This window comes from Vulpes lagopus, chromosome 2, assembly GCF_018345385.1.
Source record: "Vulpes lagopus strain Blue_001 chromosome 2, ASM1834538v1, whole genome shotgun sequence".
Lineage (NCBI taxonomy): Eukaryota > Metazoa > Chordata > Mammalia > Carnivora > Canidae > Vulpes > Vulpes lagopus.
The window spans coordinates 66,220,232-66,237,558 of record NC_054825.1 but is presented as its reverse complement, the minus strand read 5'-3'; the positions used below and the strand labels follow the sequence as shown (position 1 = coordinate 66,237,558).

Here is a 17,327-nt window from a genome sequence, read left to right as displayed (position 1 = left end):
GCATTATGTTAAAGCATGCTTGATTTCATCAAACCATGTAGGTAGGCTAGAGTCACTCACCACAAAAGGACAGACTAAGTGAAAGATGAAGTGAAACAGCTGTTTTTGTCATTTCTAGACAATTTGCCAAAAAACCTAACCCTTAATTTTTACATGGAAATAAGAAAAAATATTTTAATATTAGCAGAGAGAATCCTAGTCCATCTTTCAGAACACCACTGTTCTACAAAATTAAAATCTATGAATCATGATTCTAATTAACCTCTTCCAACTATGGAACTGAGAGACTAAATGTCTTGCCAAGATCACCCAGATAATTAGTAGCATATCCTGGACATGAGGCCAAATCTTCTTATTCCCTGCCTGCTACTGGTTTCCTTTTATAGACACTGCACCTATAGTATATGGCTGTGAGTAAGAAAGATAGATCAAGGTTGAACATATAGTTTGGCAATGTAAGTTTATTTATATTTTCACTTTGAAGGACACTTAACTGTTTTTAAGTTTGTTTTACCCATGAAAACAGCTATCAACTTCAAAATATGAATGTATTTCTGAATTACAAATATCAACACAACAAAGTATTTAAATGTGACTTCAGCTTTGAGATGCTAGATGTTTACATTTAAAAGTATCTAATGAAACTCCTACACATTTTCATTTCACGTTATTGAAGAACACAAATTCTTTTAATCAATCATATTCACTAATTATAACAAAAAAAGGGAAACAAACATTTGATTATGAATATGTCCATTATTGTTTACTGTAACAGGTACCTACGTATTACATAATACGTATGTTTATTACATAAACTTCTCAAGTCCTCTTAAACAGATTAAAAGGTACATTATAAAGTAAAAGAAAAATGATAATTTTGAAGGTAAACAGCAAAACTCAAGAATATGCAAAAATGCATAGAATAAATCAGTAGTTTTCAAATTATCAATATGCAAATAAAATATCTATACCACACTAAGGAGATTCTGTGAGACTTTCAGGTAAGGGAATACAATATAAGGAGGGGGAAGCATAACTTAAAATATGACCATTACTTACTCTATTTCATGTAATTTGCTTTCAAAATAACAAAATATATTCTAATAGGTGTTTAAATAAATAAAATAACTATTCTTTAAATTTCATTTGCTCTAAAAATCCTTAGCATAATCAGTTAGTTTCTATGTTTACCTGAAGGAATGTATCTTTTCGACTTGCAGGGATGCTCATGAAAAGTGTCACATAACTTTCTGAAATTCTGTCAAACAAGAAATCTTGATTTTCTCTGTCAGGCTTAAAAAATAGAACATGTATGAAATTAAAAGCATTAATATCACAATTCAAAACTGGAATTTGTGGTACACCTGGGTGGCTCAGTTGGTTAAGGGTCTGCCTTTGGCTCAAGTCATGATCCTGGGGTCCAGGGATCTAGCTCCACTGCAGGTTCCCTGCTGAGCTCTCCCTCTTCCACCTGCTTGTGCTCTCTCTTGCTATCTCTCTTTCTCTCAGATAAATACATAAAATCTATAAAAAAATATAATTGGAATTTGTACACATATCAGTAATTTTATTTATTTTTTAAAAAATATTTTACTTATTTGTTTGAGAGAGAGAGAGAGAGGGCTGGAGCATGAGCGGGGATGGACAGAGGAAAAGGAAGAAGGAGACTCCCTGCTGAGTAGGAAGCCCAATATGGGGCTCCATAAGGGGCTCCATAGGGGGCTCCATCCCAGGGTTCTGGGATCTTACACTGAGCGGAAGGCAGACACTTAATGGACTGAGCCACCCAGCTGCCCCAGTAATTTCATTTATTCTTAAAAGGCAGATGAGTTGCTATAGTGAAGATGAGCATGGGTTTGTTACCATGCAGACCTGAATTTGAATACTGGCTTTATTATTCATTAGTTGCCTTACCCTGGGTTAGTTAACTAGCCCTAGTTTCCTCATCTGCCAAATGTATGTAAAATATATATACCTTAAAGTAGCATAGTAAAATAAGGACAAGGATCATGTTTTTGACTTTGTATTTCAAGGACTCAGCACAGTGCCTGGCACACAAAAAGCACACAAACATCTGGTGAGCTAATGAAGTTTCTTGAATTAGAGCTGGCATGTAAAGGCAAATCAATGTCCATTACTCTATTACTTTCTTGTCCTATAACCACTCCAACTCTATCATTATCAGTAACTCAGTATGAAATTAAAGCAGTTAGTAGGATGAGACAGCCACAGCAAGAACTAGTGAAATTGTGATATGTTGGCTAAAGACACAGTATGTATGTTGTAAGAAGGAAGAAATGTACAAGTAATAATAATGTCAATATTTTAGTAAACTCCTGATAGGATATGTTTGGGAAGGCGGTGCAGTAGGGAGTCCTTGAGCTCATCCCATCCACATTTACAACTAGATATCATCCATATCCAAGTTAACAAACCAGAGTGCAATCTGAAGAGTGGCAGAACAAACTCCACAACTCAATTTAGAGAAGAAACTGCATTGGAGAGGTTAGGAAGGTCAGAAAGGTCGAGGGAAGCTTCCCGCAGAATGGAGGGAGCTGCATGCCTGGAGAGGGCAAAGAAATGGGTCCTCACGGGCAGCTCCGGGTGGCTCAGTGGTTTAGCTCCACCTTCAGCCCAGGGCATGATCCTGGAGACCCGGGATTGATTCCCACATCAGGTTCCCTGCATGGAGCCTGCTTCTCCCTCTGCCTGTGTCTCTGCCTCTCTGTGTCTCTCATGGATAAATAAATAAAATCTTTAAAAAAGTAAGAAAGAAAGAAATGGGTCCTCACAACAGGAGCTCACATAGGGAAGACTAATCTCCATAACATTAACTTTAAAAACTAAAAGGGTTGAGTTTCTTGTGTTTATATAACCAGTGGGACTTGGAGCCTGGAGCTTTATAAATCACCTGACTCATCACTGGATGATCCAGGAGGTTAAGAATAGCTGGGTCACCACCCTTAAAGAGACACCAGCCTATACAGAATGGCAACATAAAAATGACAGTTTACACAATTATGGGGGCAAATAGGAGACAAATCTGTTCATACTGACTTCAGAGCATGTTGATGGACTTCTCCAAAAATGAGGGAGCTGGCAGGCACCTTTTCCTTCCCCATTCCCCAGCATAAATATAGAACCACCTGTGTGAGGAAAGGCTATAAAGACATTTATAATAAAAGGACTCAGGTCAAATTTTGTTAAAGCTACATGTGTGGCCTGTCCAGCTGCCAGGTTCATAACCGCTGTTTCATGCCATGTCCAGCCACCACGCTATTCCTAGCTGCATGCCCCAAGGTACCATCACATGCTGGGCCCAGCCTTACTCCCCCAGCTGCCCTGGTATACAACCCCCAGCCACAGCAGCACTCTGGGGGGATCCAGCATAGGCCTAGTGGCCCAATGCAAATTTTGCTAGCACTGTTACCCCACTTCCACGTTCCCCTGCAGGCAAGTTCCCTCAGACTTGGCCTGCCTGAGTCTCCCTAGCACCAAAGAGAGCAAGCACAACCCACAACAGGCAGAGTCACTATAGATGATTGCAGAGAAAGGAAAGGTAACTCAGACACAACAGCAGGGTATAAGGAAAACACATGGGATACTATCCTGAAGTGCCAGGTTCTGGTGAACAGGGACACTGAACTTCTGAGCACTCTGGGACATCCCCTTCATAAAGTCACTACTTTCAAGAGCAAAAGACATAGCTGACCCTCTTAACACAGAGAAATAGACACAGAGAAGCAGATAAAATGAGAAGACAGAGATACTTATCTCAAATGAAAGAACAGGACAAGGCCACAGTTTATATCTAAGCAAAACAGATATAAGTAACATGCCTGTTGGAGCATTTAAAACAATGATCATAAGGATATTCACATGACTTGAGAAAAGAGTGGAAGACATGAGTGAGACTCTTAACAGAGAGGTAAAAAATAACATAGTAAAGATAAAGGGTTCAATAATCGAAACATGAGCTTGAATGAATGAATAGCAGGATGTCAGAAGCAGAGGAATGAATTAATGACATAGAATACAGTAATGGAAAATAATCAAGCTGAACAAAAGAGAGAAAAAGAGTTATACAAAACAAGAAAGGACTTAGGGAACTCAGTGACTCCATCAAATGCAATAACATTCATCCCAGAAGAAGAGAGAAAAAAGTGGGCAGAAAATTTTTTTGAAGAAATAAAGCTGAGAACTTCCCTAATCTGGGAAGGAAATAGACGTCCAGAGCCAGGAGGCACAGACAACTCCCATCAAAATTAGTATAAGCAGACCCACACCAGACATATTGTAATTAAGTTTGCAACATATAATGATAAAGAAAAAAAAATCTTAAAAACAACAAGACAAAAGAAGTCAGTAACTTACATGGGAAAGCCCATAAGGCTAGCACAAGATTTTACAAAAGAAAGAAAAAGAGGAGTGGAATGAAGTATTCCAAGTGTTGAATGAGAAAAATCTGCAGCTTTACCCTATCGATATCATTCAGAATATAAGGAGAGATAAGGAGCTTCCCAGAGAAACTAAAATGAAAGGAATTTGTGATCCCTAAATCAGCTGTTCAAAAAATATAAAGGGGACTCTTTGAGTGGAAAGAAGAGACTAAAAGTGATGGTATAAAGGTAGGAAACACAAGAGCAGTAAAAATAAATATTTCTGTAAAAAAATCAGTAAGAACATAAAATATGACACAATATACCTAAAACGTGGGGAGGTGGGGAGAAAAGAACAGTCAAACTTAGAAAACCATCAATTTAATACAGACTGCTATATGCAGAAGAGATTATATACAAACCTAATGGTAACCATATGTCAAAACAACTAATAAATATATAAAGAATAAAGACAAAGAAATCCAAATGTCACTAAAAAAATCAGCAAAACATGAAAGACAAAAAAAGAATCAGAAAAAATCTTCAAAAACAATCATAAAAGAAGTAATAAAATGGCAACAAATACATATCTATCAATAGTTACTTAAATGCGAATGGACTAAATGCTCTAATCAAAAGACACAGGGTAACAGAATAGATTAAAAAAATAAGATCCATCTATATGATGCTTACAGGGGACTCATTTTAGACTTAAGACACCTGTAAATTGAAAGGGAGGGGATGGAGAAATATATATTATGCAAATGGATGTCAAAAGAAAGCCAGAATAGCAATACTTATACATAAGAGAAAACAGACTTTAAAACAAAGGCTGTAACAAAAGACAAAGAAGGATATTATATAAAGGGTATAATCCAACAAGAAGGTATAACAATTGTAGATATTTATGCACCAAACATAGAAGTAATCAAATACATAAAAAGGTTAATAACAGGGCACCTGGATGGCTCAGTGGTTGAGTGTTTGCCTTTGATGCAGGTCATAATCCTAGGGTCCTGGGATTGAGTCCCACATCAGGCTCTGGGTGGGGAGCCTGCTTCTCCCTCTGCCTATGTCTCTGCCTCTTTCTCTGTGTCTCTCATGAATAAATAAAGTCTTTTTTTTAAAAAAAAGTAATAACAAACATAAAGGAACTAATCAATCATACAATAGTAGAAGACTTTAACTCCCCACTTATATTAATGGACAGATCATATAAATAGAAAATCAAAGAGGAAAAAATAACTTTAAATGACACACTGGAACAGATGGGTTTAACAGATATATTCAGAACATCCCATCTTAAAACAGAATACACATACTTTTCAAGTACACATGGAGCATTCTCTAGAATAAGTACCATATTAGCCTACAAACCAGCTTTAACAAATTTAAGATTGAGGTCATACCATACATCTTTTCTGATCACAATGCTATGAGAATAGAAGTCAACCACAAGAAAACATCTAGAAAGACCAAAAATACATGGAGGTTAAATAACATGCTACTAAACAATGAATACATCAACCAGGAAATAAAAGAAGAAATAACAAAGTACATGGAAATGAGTAAAAATGAAAACACAATGGTCCAAAACCCTTGGTATGCAGTGAAAGTGTTTCTAAGAGAAAAGTTTATAGCAACACAGGCCTATCTCAAGAAACAAGAAAAATTTCAAATAAACTACCAAACTTTACACCTAAAGGAGTTAGATAAAAAACAACAAACAAAATATAAAGCCAGCAGAAGGAAATAATAAAGATCAGAGCATTACATAAATGATACCAAAACTAAAAACAAAAAAACCAAAACAGATCAATGAAACCAGGAGCTGATTCTTTGAAAAAAAAAAATCAGTAAAATTGATAAACTTCTAGCCAGACTTATCAAAAAGAAAAGATAAAACTCAATAAAATCACAAATGAAAGGAGAAATAAGAACCAACAGTACAGAAATACAAACAATTCTAAGCGAATATTATGAAAAAATATATGCCAACAAATTGTACAGCCTAGAAGAAATGGATTAGTTTCTGGAAACACATAAACTACCAAAACTGAAACAAGAAGAAATAGAAAACTTGGACAGATCTATATCAAGCAAAGAAATTGAATCAGTAATAAAAAAAATGTCAACAAATAAAAATACAGGACCAGATGTCTTTATAGGCAAATTCCACCAAACACTTAAAGAAGAAAATACCTATTCTTCTTTTCCATAAAATGGAAAAGAAAACTTCCAAATTCATTCTATGAGGCCAGCATTATCCTAATACCAAAACCAGATAAAGATACCACTAAAAAAGAGAACTATAGGTCAATCTCTCTGGTGAACATAGATGCAAAAATCCTCAATAAAATGTTAGCAAACCAAAATCAAGAATATATTTTTAAAAATCATTCACCACGATCAAGACTCCACCAAAACACTGCTATAACTAGTAAATGAATTTGGTAAAGTCATAGGATACAATTTTAATATATTTGCTGCTGAAGCGAGCACTAAAGTCATAGGATACAAGATCAATGTACAAAAATCCATTTCATTTCTATACACCAATAATGATGCAGCGGAAAGAGGAATTAAGAAGAAAATCCCATTTGCAATTGCACCAAAAATAGTAAGATACCTAGGAATAAAACTAACCAAATAGGTGAAACACCTGTACTCTGAAAACTACAAAACACCTATGAAAGAAATTGAAGATTACACAAAGAAATAAAAAGACATTCCATGCTTATGGATTGGAAGAACAAATATTGTTAGAATGTCTATACTACCCAAAGCAATCTCCACATTTAATGCAATACCTATCAAAACACCAACAGCATTTTTCACAGAACTAGAACAAAGAATTCTACAATTTGTATGGAACCACAAAAGGTCCTGAACAGCCAAAGCAATCTTGAAAAAGAAAAGCAAAGCTGGAGGCATCACAACTCTAGACTTCCAAGTTGTATCACAAAGCTATAGTAATCAAAACAATATGGTACTGGTACAAAAATAAACACATGGATCAATGGAAGAGAATAGAAAACCTAGAAATAAACCCACAAGTATATGGTCAGTTGATCTTTGACAAAGAATATCCAATGGAATAAGGACAAGAGTGTCTCCAACAAATGGTACTGGGAAAACTGGACAGTAATATCCAAAAGAAAGAAACAAGATGACTTTCTTATACCATACACAAAAATAAATTCAAAATGGACTAAAGATCTAAATATAAGACCCGAAACTATACAAATCCTAGAAGACAGCACAAGTAGTAACCTCTTGACATTGACCATAGCAACTTTTTTCTAGATAGATCTCCTGAGGCAAGAGAAACAAAAGCAAAAATAAAGTATAGGTACTATATAAAAATAAAAGGTTCTGCACAGCAAAGGAAACAATCAAACAAAACTAAAAAAGGCAGCCTACAGAAGGGGAGAAGACATTTGCAAATGATATATCTGATAAAGGGTTAGTATCCAAAATATATAAAGAACCTATTTAATTCAACACCCAAAGAGCAAATAATCCAATTTAAAAATGGGCAGAAGACATAAACAGACATTTCTCCAGAGAACACATCCAGATGGCCAGCAGACACATGAAAGATGTTCATTATCACTTATCACCAGGGAAATGCAAATCAAAACTATAATGACATATCACCTCACATCTGGCAGAATGGCTAAAATCAACAACACAAGAAACAATGGGCGTTGGAGAAGATGTGGAGAGAGGGGAACCCTCCTGCTCTGTTGGTGGGAATGCAAACTCGGTACAGCCACTCTGGAAAACAGTATGGACACTCCTTAAAAAGTTAAAAGTGGAACTACCCTATGATCTGGCAATCCCACAACTGGGTATTTACCCCCCACATTAAAAAAACACAATGCAACGAGATACATACAGTCGTATATTTATAGGAGCATTATTTACAATAGCCAAAATATGGAAGCAGCCCAAGTGTCCATCAATGAATGGATAAGGAAGATGTGGTATATATATATATATGTATATATATATATATATATATACATATATATACACACACACACACACACACACAATGGAATATTATTCAGCCATAAAAATGAAATCTTGCCATTTACAATGACAAGGATGGAGCTAGGAATTATAATGCTAAGTGAGATAAGTCAGTCAGAGAAAGACAAATACCATATGGTTTCATTCATATGTACGATTTAAGAAACAAAACAAATGAACAAGGGGGAAAAAGGGAGAGAGAAATCAAGAAACAGTCTTTTAATTATAGAGCACTGATGGTTACCAGGGTGGAGGGAGCTGGAGGGTTGGGTTACATAGGTGATGGAGATTAAGGAATGCAGTTATTATAATGAGCACCTGGTGATGTATGGAAGTGTTGAATCAGTAAACTGTATACCTGAAACTAATATAACACTGTATGTTAGCCAACCAGAATAAAAACTTTAATAAATTAAAGTACAAGCATCCTGACTTCTTGCTCTATTAAGCAATGCAAAGATGAATTAGAGTTCATATACATGAATTAAGCAATAAAGATAATTCAGAGTCCAAATTTATTTATGATGTCAATTATAGATATACAAACTGGCATTAATCAATATGGCAATAAACACCAAAAATTATCAAATTTAGTGGTAGTTTTCTATGAAATAAGCAAGCAAAATGAACTAGGATTTATAAATGTGTAGGATCTTAGACCTAAAATGGAAGTTAGATATCACCTTAGCTTAAATCCCTCTACTTTAGTGATTACACTAATGTTCAGAAAGATTAAAAGGCTTAAGATTATACAGTTAAGTAATTGAGAACCAGACTAGAATCCAGATCTCCCAAGACCCAATAGCGCTCCCATATTTGTGTAAGAAGTTTATGGAAGGACAAAATAGCAAAAATAATAATATCAATAGCATTTTTGTAATAGTGGTTCTAAGATAGAGGGTTGTATGAGAATTAAATGAGATTCTACATATATGTAATTTACAAAGTTAGCATGCTTCAACTATACAATCTATACTTAATGTGTATGAAGAATAGAAATGATCTTAAACAGAAAGATCCTTTTGGGGAATATGAATAATGGTGAAAGGGAATATAAAGGAAGGGAGAAGAAATGTTGGGAAATATCAGGAAGGGAGACAGAACATAAAGACTCCTAACTCGGGGAAACGAACTAGGGGTGGTGGAAGGGGAGGAGGGCGGGTGTTGGAGGGGAAGGGGTGACGGGCACTGAGGTGGACACTTGACGGGATGAGCACTGGGTGTTTTTCTGTATGTTGGTAAATTGAACACCAATAAAAAATTAAAAAAAAAAAAACAGAAAGATCCAGAATATGTATTTGATTAATATGAGTTAATCTAGTGTCTATACCATAAATACCTCCAAAGGAGACTAAATAGCAAAGTGGTATGGTCATTTTTAATAAATATTTTGGTATGGGGGCACCTGGGTGGCTCACTCAGTTGTGTCTGCCTTCGCCAGATCATGACCTCAGGGTCCTGGGATCAAGCCCCACATTGGGCTTTCTGCTCTGTGGGGAGCCTGCTTCTCCCTCTCCCTCTGAAGATCCCCCCCACCTTGTGCTCATTGTTTTTCTGTCTCTGTCTCACAAAAATAAATAAAATCTAAAAAAATCATATATATATATATCACATATATCACATATATATAATATATATAATTATTTTTGGTATGCTTGATAAGAAAATTTGTCCTGTAGCTCTTGGGTATTCAGGTTACTAGCATTAGATCAAGCTATTTAACATATACTAAATCATACTTGCATTCTGGGACTAAATCCCATTGGTCAGAGTGTATAATCCTTTAATGTGCTGCTGAATTGAGTTTGCTAGTATTTTGTTGAGGATTTTTGCATTAATATTCATCAAAGAAGATACTAGTAATTTTTTTAAAAAAATTATTTATTTATTTATTCATGATAGACATAGAGAGAGAGAGGCAGAGACACAGGCAGAGGGAGAAGCAGGCTCCATGCCGGGAGCCCAAGGCGGGACTCGATCCTGGGAGTCCAGGATCGCGCCCTGGGTCAAGGGAGGCACCAAACTGCTGAGCCACCCAGGGATCCCCTAGTATGTAATTTTTAAAAAGATTTTATTTATTTACTTGATACAGAGAGAAAGAGCACATGCACATAAATAAGAGGAACAGCAAAGGGAGAAAGAGAAGCAGGCTCTCTGCTGAGATTGCCCAAAGCGGGGTGCAATTCTAGGACCCCTGGGATCACAACCCAAGCCGAAGGCAGACACTTAACTGACTGAGCCACCCAGGTGCCCCAAGGTTTGTTTCTTATAATATCTTTGACTGGTATCAGGGAAATGCTGGCTTCATAGAATATATTAGGAAATGTATCCTTGTCTTTGATTTCTTGGGAGAATTTGAAAAGGATTGGTGTTAATTCTCTAATGTTGCTAGAATTTATCAGTGAAGCCATTTGGTAGAGGGCTTTCCTTTGTTGGGAGGTTTCTGATAACTGATTCAATCTCCTTACTAGTTAGTTATATGTCTAACTATATTGTCTATTTTTCGGTAATTCGGTTTGGGAAGATGGCATGTTTCTAGGAATTTGTCCATTTCCATATAGGTTATCCAATTTGTTATCATGCACTGTTCATAGTACTCTTATAATCCTTTTTATTTCTTTGGTGACAGTAATGTTCCCACTTTAATTTTCTGATTTTAATAATCTGAGTCCTTTCTGTTTTGTTCTTGGTCAATCTAACTGAAATTTTGTCAATTTTGTTGATCTTCTCAAAGAACTAACTTTTCATTTTCTATTCTCTATTCTCTATTTTATTTGTCTCCATTCCAATCTATATTATTTCATTCTTTCTGCTGGCTTAGGGTTTATTGTTCTTCTTTTTCTAGTTCCTTAATGTAAAGTTTGGTTGTTAATTTGAGATACTGTTTTTAAATGTATTCACAGCTATAAATTTTTCTCTTGGCTTTTGCTACATCTCATAAGTTTTGTTAGGTTGTGTTTTTGTTTTCATTTATCTCATGGTATTTTGTAATTTCTCTTGTGGTTTCTTCTTTGACCTATTGGTTGTTTAGGAACTCTATTAATGATGGGAGAATTAATTTGTACATCAAGTTTGGAAACAATTTGGCATTAACTTGTTAAGCTGAACATTTTCATATTTAACAACTCAGTAATTCCATTCCCTCTTCATGTATTTTGTAATTTCTGTTTGAGACCTGGACATCTTTATAGGACAATAAAAACTGAGGTATTTATGCTAGGAAATAGGTGTGGTTCTTCTTTCTTCTTTTGTCAGCCTTTATGGTTTGAGTCAATTAAATCAAGTATTGAGCTGTATTTGTGAAATACCGGCTTCCAGTTCCTCTTGAATTACCTTGTTTTTAAGATTCCTAAAGGACCAGCTTTTGGCTTTTTGATTTTCTCGAATTCCTCCTTTCTTTTCCAGTTTTTCCTTTTATTGGTTGCCTCTCTGATCTTTATGATTCCCCTTCTTCTGTTTATTTTGGGTTTCCTTTATTTGTCTTTTTCTAGTTTCTTATAGTAAAACCTGAGGTCATATTTTTTTGAGAGCTTCACTTATTTCTAGCATAGGCATTTTAATCCTCTAAATTTCTAAATACTGCTTGAGTTACATTCTACAGATTTCATTTTATTGTTTTCAAAGATTCTATTATTTTGAGAGAGAGTGCAGGTGTGAGCACACGCACACACTGTCAGTGGGGGAGGGGGAGAAGAAGAAGCAGACTCCCTGTTGAGTGGGGAGCCCATTGCGGGCTTGATCCCAGGACCCTGAGATCATAACCTGAGCCAAAGGCTGACGCTTAACCAGTTGAGGCATCCAGGCACCTCACGTCCCACACATTTTAATGTGTATTTTCATTAAATTCAAAATATTTCCAGTTTCTGATTTCTGGTTTGACCCAGAGTTACTGAGAAGTGTGTTATTTAGTTTCCAAATATTTGAGGATTTTCTGGATAGCTGTTATTCATTTATAATATAATTCCATTTTGGTCCAAAAACATACTGCATTTGACCTGAATTGTTTTAAATTTATTAGGATGTTTTCCTAGCTCAGAAAGTAGTTGGTAAATGTTTAATGTGTACTTGAGAAAAATGTGTATTCTGTTGTTGTTGGGAGGAATATTTAACAAATGTCAATTAGATCAATCAAGCTGGTTGACAGTGTTGCTCAAGTCTTCTGTATCATTACTGATTTTCTGTATAGTCTACCAATTACTGAGAATGAGGTATTGAAACATCCAAGTACACTTACAAATTTTCCTATTTCTTCTTAAAGTTTTAAATTTTTTTATTAAATGTGTTTTAAAGCATTTTTAGTAGGTGCATATATATTTAGGATTATTATGTTATACTGATGAATCAACCATTTTATCATTATACAATTATTCTCTTTTTTCCTGGTAACATTCTTTGCTTTGAAATCTACTCTACATGATGAATTAAAAAAAGTTGTAATCTTATAGCTTATATGACTTTTCTTTGTTGTTATATGTGTGAGAATGATGTGCTTTACAGCTTTTTGAATCTTTTCGGGAGCCCAGGGGCAATTTTTAAAAAACACTAAGTATATTGCAATATCATTACTAAAGTTTTTCTAATCAAACATCATCAGGGAAACTTTTGTCATTAGCCTATACATTGGCCAGCAATTTTTAGAACATAGTGTTCTCTCCATTAATGTAATAACAGTAATAATGATGATGATGATGGTCACGATAGATGTACCCATTGAACACTTACTATATACATAGCTTCATATAAACAATTTTACATGCACTTTCTCATTTAACCCAACAAACATATAAAGTAGGTGATTTTTTTATTTTATCAAATATTTAGAGAGGTAAATAATTATGCCAGGTCACATGATTCACTAAGTGGGTAAAACTTGTTTTTGAAAGCCAGATCTCTTCACTCTATTATATTGAATCCTATGTTACATTTATATAGTATTTCATAGTTTACTAGGTGTTTTCTTATTTGTGTAACTTTTAATAAAACAACTCTAAGGGAAAAAGCAGGGTATATGTTATTTTCTACCTGTTTTTTCTTTTAGAGATGAGATAAATGAAGCTCAGAGAGATTTTTTGACTAGCTCAAAGTCTTAAAATAACAGGAAAACTAGATTTAAAATTCTAGCTTTCTGGATCCAAGTTCAGTAAATTTTCTACTAGATGAAATTACCACTAAAGAAGATTTTGCTTTATATTAATCATACAACATTTACTGAAATAAGTTTTAAAGCCACATTGAAGCATGTTATATTCTAGAGTATGATTATATATTTTTTCATATTATACTCTTGGTAATTAGATTGAACAGCTGGTTCATGGCTTTACTATATATACTCTAGGTATAAAATCAGTACTATTTATTCTTCCAAAACAGATAGAATTTATGCATTTTGCATCCATTTTAACATACATACTTATATATATCACATATATTTTTTTAATGGTAAACCCTCTTAGACATAAAATCGTAGATAAAATGCAATGAACAAAACAGATGAAAGAGGAACTGTTCTAGTTAAATCGTGGAGAGTTTGCTTCAATTTAAGTTGCTCCTTCAGTTTGCTAGCACATTAGCAGAACACTGATCCAGCTGAATATATTGCTTTTTACAACATGTCAAGTTATAATGTTTAAAATTATTATTATACTATTACATTTTAATTTCAGAAAGCCGGTTTCTAGAGAATAGTTTGATTAAAGATTAAAAATTCTAGGAGTGCCTAGGTGGCTCAGTTGGTTAAGCGTCCAACTCAAATCTCAGCTCAGGTCTTGATCTCAAGGTTGTGAGTTCAAGCCCCATGTTGAGCTCTCTGTTGGGCGTGGAGCCTACTTAAAAAAAAAAAAAAAGATAAAAAACTAATTCCTTGTTATTGCAAAATAATCCTGTAAATGTAGTGAGTCATTAATATTTTTGTGTTAAATCTGTTTGTTATTTCCTGAAAAAACAATTATTAGGAACATTGCTAGATTATATTTCCTTTTTATATATAATCTCAGCAGATTTAAGTGGGAATGTAATGTTTCTCTGTTTTCATGGAAAAATATAAATTTAGGGTCTAGATCTAGATCAAGAAATTTCAGGTAATGAAACTCTCCTGATTTCATAATTTTCCCTAGATAATTATCTTTGTATTACTGATATAGCATTCCCTATGCTTCATCCAGAGCTCCTAACAATATCATAAATATGGACAGATACTCTTTATCTAGAGTTATTCTAATCTAGAGTTTATTCTAACATAAAGCCCTAACTGAATGGTTTGCATATAAAACTAGTTAACATCCAGTTTCTTCATGGTGTAAAATTGCTGTGACAATCCATAAGCAGATTTGTGTGAGAAATTTGAGCTGGGGCAAGGTGGAGAGTGGAGTCTATTTTCAGGCTTTCCTGATGGGGTGGTACAGCTTCTTAATGCTTAGATTGTGATCCCTGAGGTTGCTCTCATCTTCCACTCTCCCAGATCCAGAAAGCCACACAACAGACATTGGTATTCACCACTTTTTCTGGGCTCACATATTCTCTAACATAAGACTCATGTGCTGCTTATTTCCATTCTCTTATTGTTTCCCAGATACCTTTCCCAAATATCCAGATGTCTTTTCTTAATCCTAATCAGAGCTTTTTACCTCTCTGAATCAAGTAAAGACACTTTCTCAATCTGCTCTACAGATTATTTTCCAAATGAAACTTCTTTCAATGTCATTGATTTGCAGTGGGTTTTCTGTTTAACTGTTCGTCAGCACATTATAGTACTAAGTTAAGCTACAACTTCAGTATTCATTATACTGCTTGATTTCACTGATATTTTTGTAATTAATGAAAACTCAGGATCTTTGAAATCCATATTAAAGTTTTAACTCCTCTGAAAGAACTCTAGATTTTGAGCAGGATTCATAACATGTATGGAATACTAAAAATCCAAATTCTGTGAAAGGATCTGGAAATATATTTTTTTGTACCAGTGCCACCTCTACTAAAAAATTAACTGTGCCACAAATCAACTTAAAAAAGAAGTTTGGGCAGTCCGGGTGGCTCAGCAGTTTAGCGCCGCCTTCAGCCCAGGGCATGATCCCGGAGAGCCCGGATGGAGTCCCACGTCGGGCTCCCTGCATGGAGCCTGCTTCTCCCTCTGCCTGTGTCTCTGCCTCTCTTTCTCTCTGTGTCTCTCATGAATAAGTAAATAAAATCTTAAAAAAATAAGTTTAAAAAAATAACATTATACCTTAAATTTATGCAGAAACCACCACCAAAAGGAATCATGTAAAAGAGCAATAGAGGCTTCTGAGAGAAAATGGGTCTTCCAGATTTTGAAAACCTTTTCCTAAGGAACAAAAGATATAGAGATCAAATTAAAAGACATTATAAAACATATTAATGCAAATAGGCCTTATAAAGAGTATGTCTTCAGTGTTTATAGACTAGCACTGTTCAATGAAATTCTATTGTGCCATATATATAATATTACCTTTTCTAGTAGCTACTTTATAAAAGTAAAAAGTGAAATTATTTTTAATGAATATTTTATTAAACCAAATATATTTAAAATGTTATCATTTCAAAATATGGGCATTAAATTTTTAATGAAATATCTTACATTCTTTTGTGGGACTAGGTCTTTCAAATATTGTATATTTTATACTTACAGCACATCTCAACTTGAATAATAATTTTTGTCATAAATACTGGATCAGTGTTCAGACTTCATCAAATACATAGTTGTGATTTTGCTCCAACCATAATTGAAGGTTTTTAATAACTAAATCAAATATTAGTTTTAAAATTTATATATAAATTAAAAGAAATAAAATAAAAAACTCATCTCAGTTACATTAACCACATTTCATATACTCAGTAATTACATTTGCCTAATAGCTATTGAAATGATAGTGTAGGCTAGACAAAGAACAGCAAGATTCCAAAAAACATGGTACAATTTCTTTTTATACTAAAGACAGATACCAACAATCTTGAAATTCTATATCAACAAGCCCCATCACAAGTCTAGACCCCATCTATACAGAATGTACTCTGTAAGAAATTGATAAAAAAATGTCAGATAAGGTAAGATCCATTTTCCATGACTGTAAATCTTGGCTTAAATAGATATATTCAATGGATCATTTTTATCTTATTTTATTTACCTAAAGTTTTTAAATGCCAGATTCAATAGAGTTCAAGACTTACTTTAAGGAAACCCATAACAAGGAATTCCTGTTCCTCAACACATGTCTACAAAAAGGACATCATGCAGACTTTTACACCAAAAAGATTACTTATTATGTATTCTGTGGGGGCACTTCTCTTCCATTGGCTACTAATTATAGTATGGAATTCATTGGTACCAGTTTAAATTTAGTACTTAACAGCTTAGATTTCATATTTTTTAATTACAAAAACATATGTGGAGTACATAAAGAAGAAAATTGAAATATAGGGAGGAAAACTGAATAATTTTGTCTAAATTATTTGCAAATTTCAAGCAAAGATGCAATTAGTGTACACTAAAAAGCATGGTTGCTTCTATTCCAAGTTTGGTCATGTTTCATATCACTAACTTCCTTTTTCAGTAAAATTTCAAATTCTTTAAAAGTATATCAATATTTAGTCAAAACAACCAAAAAATGGAAATTAGCTAAAAAAGCTCAAACCCAGTTTAAGAAGTTGAATGGTTCTCTCCTCTGGCCTCCTCATTTTGGGATACTTTTTTGATTCTAGTAAATGTAAATATACCTTAAAACCTAGATTATCTAACTTGGTTCTAACATTGAGTTTAGGTTGGACAAAATTACTTATTTTCTCTTGAATTTCTGTTCATGTATATCAGTATGCCTGTGGCTTAGCTTTCTTCTCTTATTCATAATATAGGTCATTTTTCATTAATTTTAATTCAACAAAATTTTACTGAGCATCACC

The 17,327-nt window shown here is 34.3% G+C and overlaps 1 protein-coding gene across 2 annotated transcripts in view; it reads right to left on the bottom strand.

The window, feature by feature from the left end:
* Positions 1-17,327, bottom strand: part of FAM227B (family with sequence similarity 227 member B) — a 182,630-nt gene that overhangs the window by 138,071 nt on the left and 27,232 nt on the right. For both annotated transcript variants that reach the window (XM_041743193.1, XM_041743194.1), the window contains exons 8-9: positions 15,637-15,735; positions 1,192-1,293 (exon numbers count right to left, since the gene is read on the bottom strand). In XM_041743193.1, the coding sequence (XP_041599127.1) occupies positions 1,192-1,293; positions 15,637-15,735 (201 nt within the window). The remainder of the gene's footprint in view (positions 1-1,191; positions 1,294-15,636; positions 15,736-17,327) is intronic.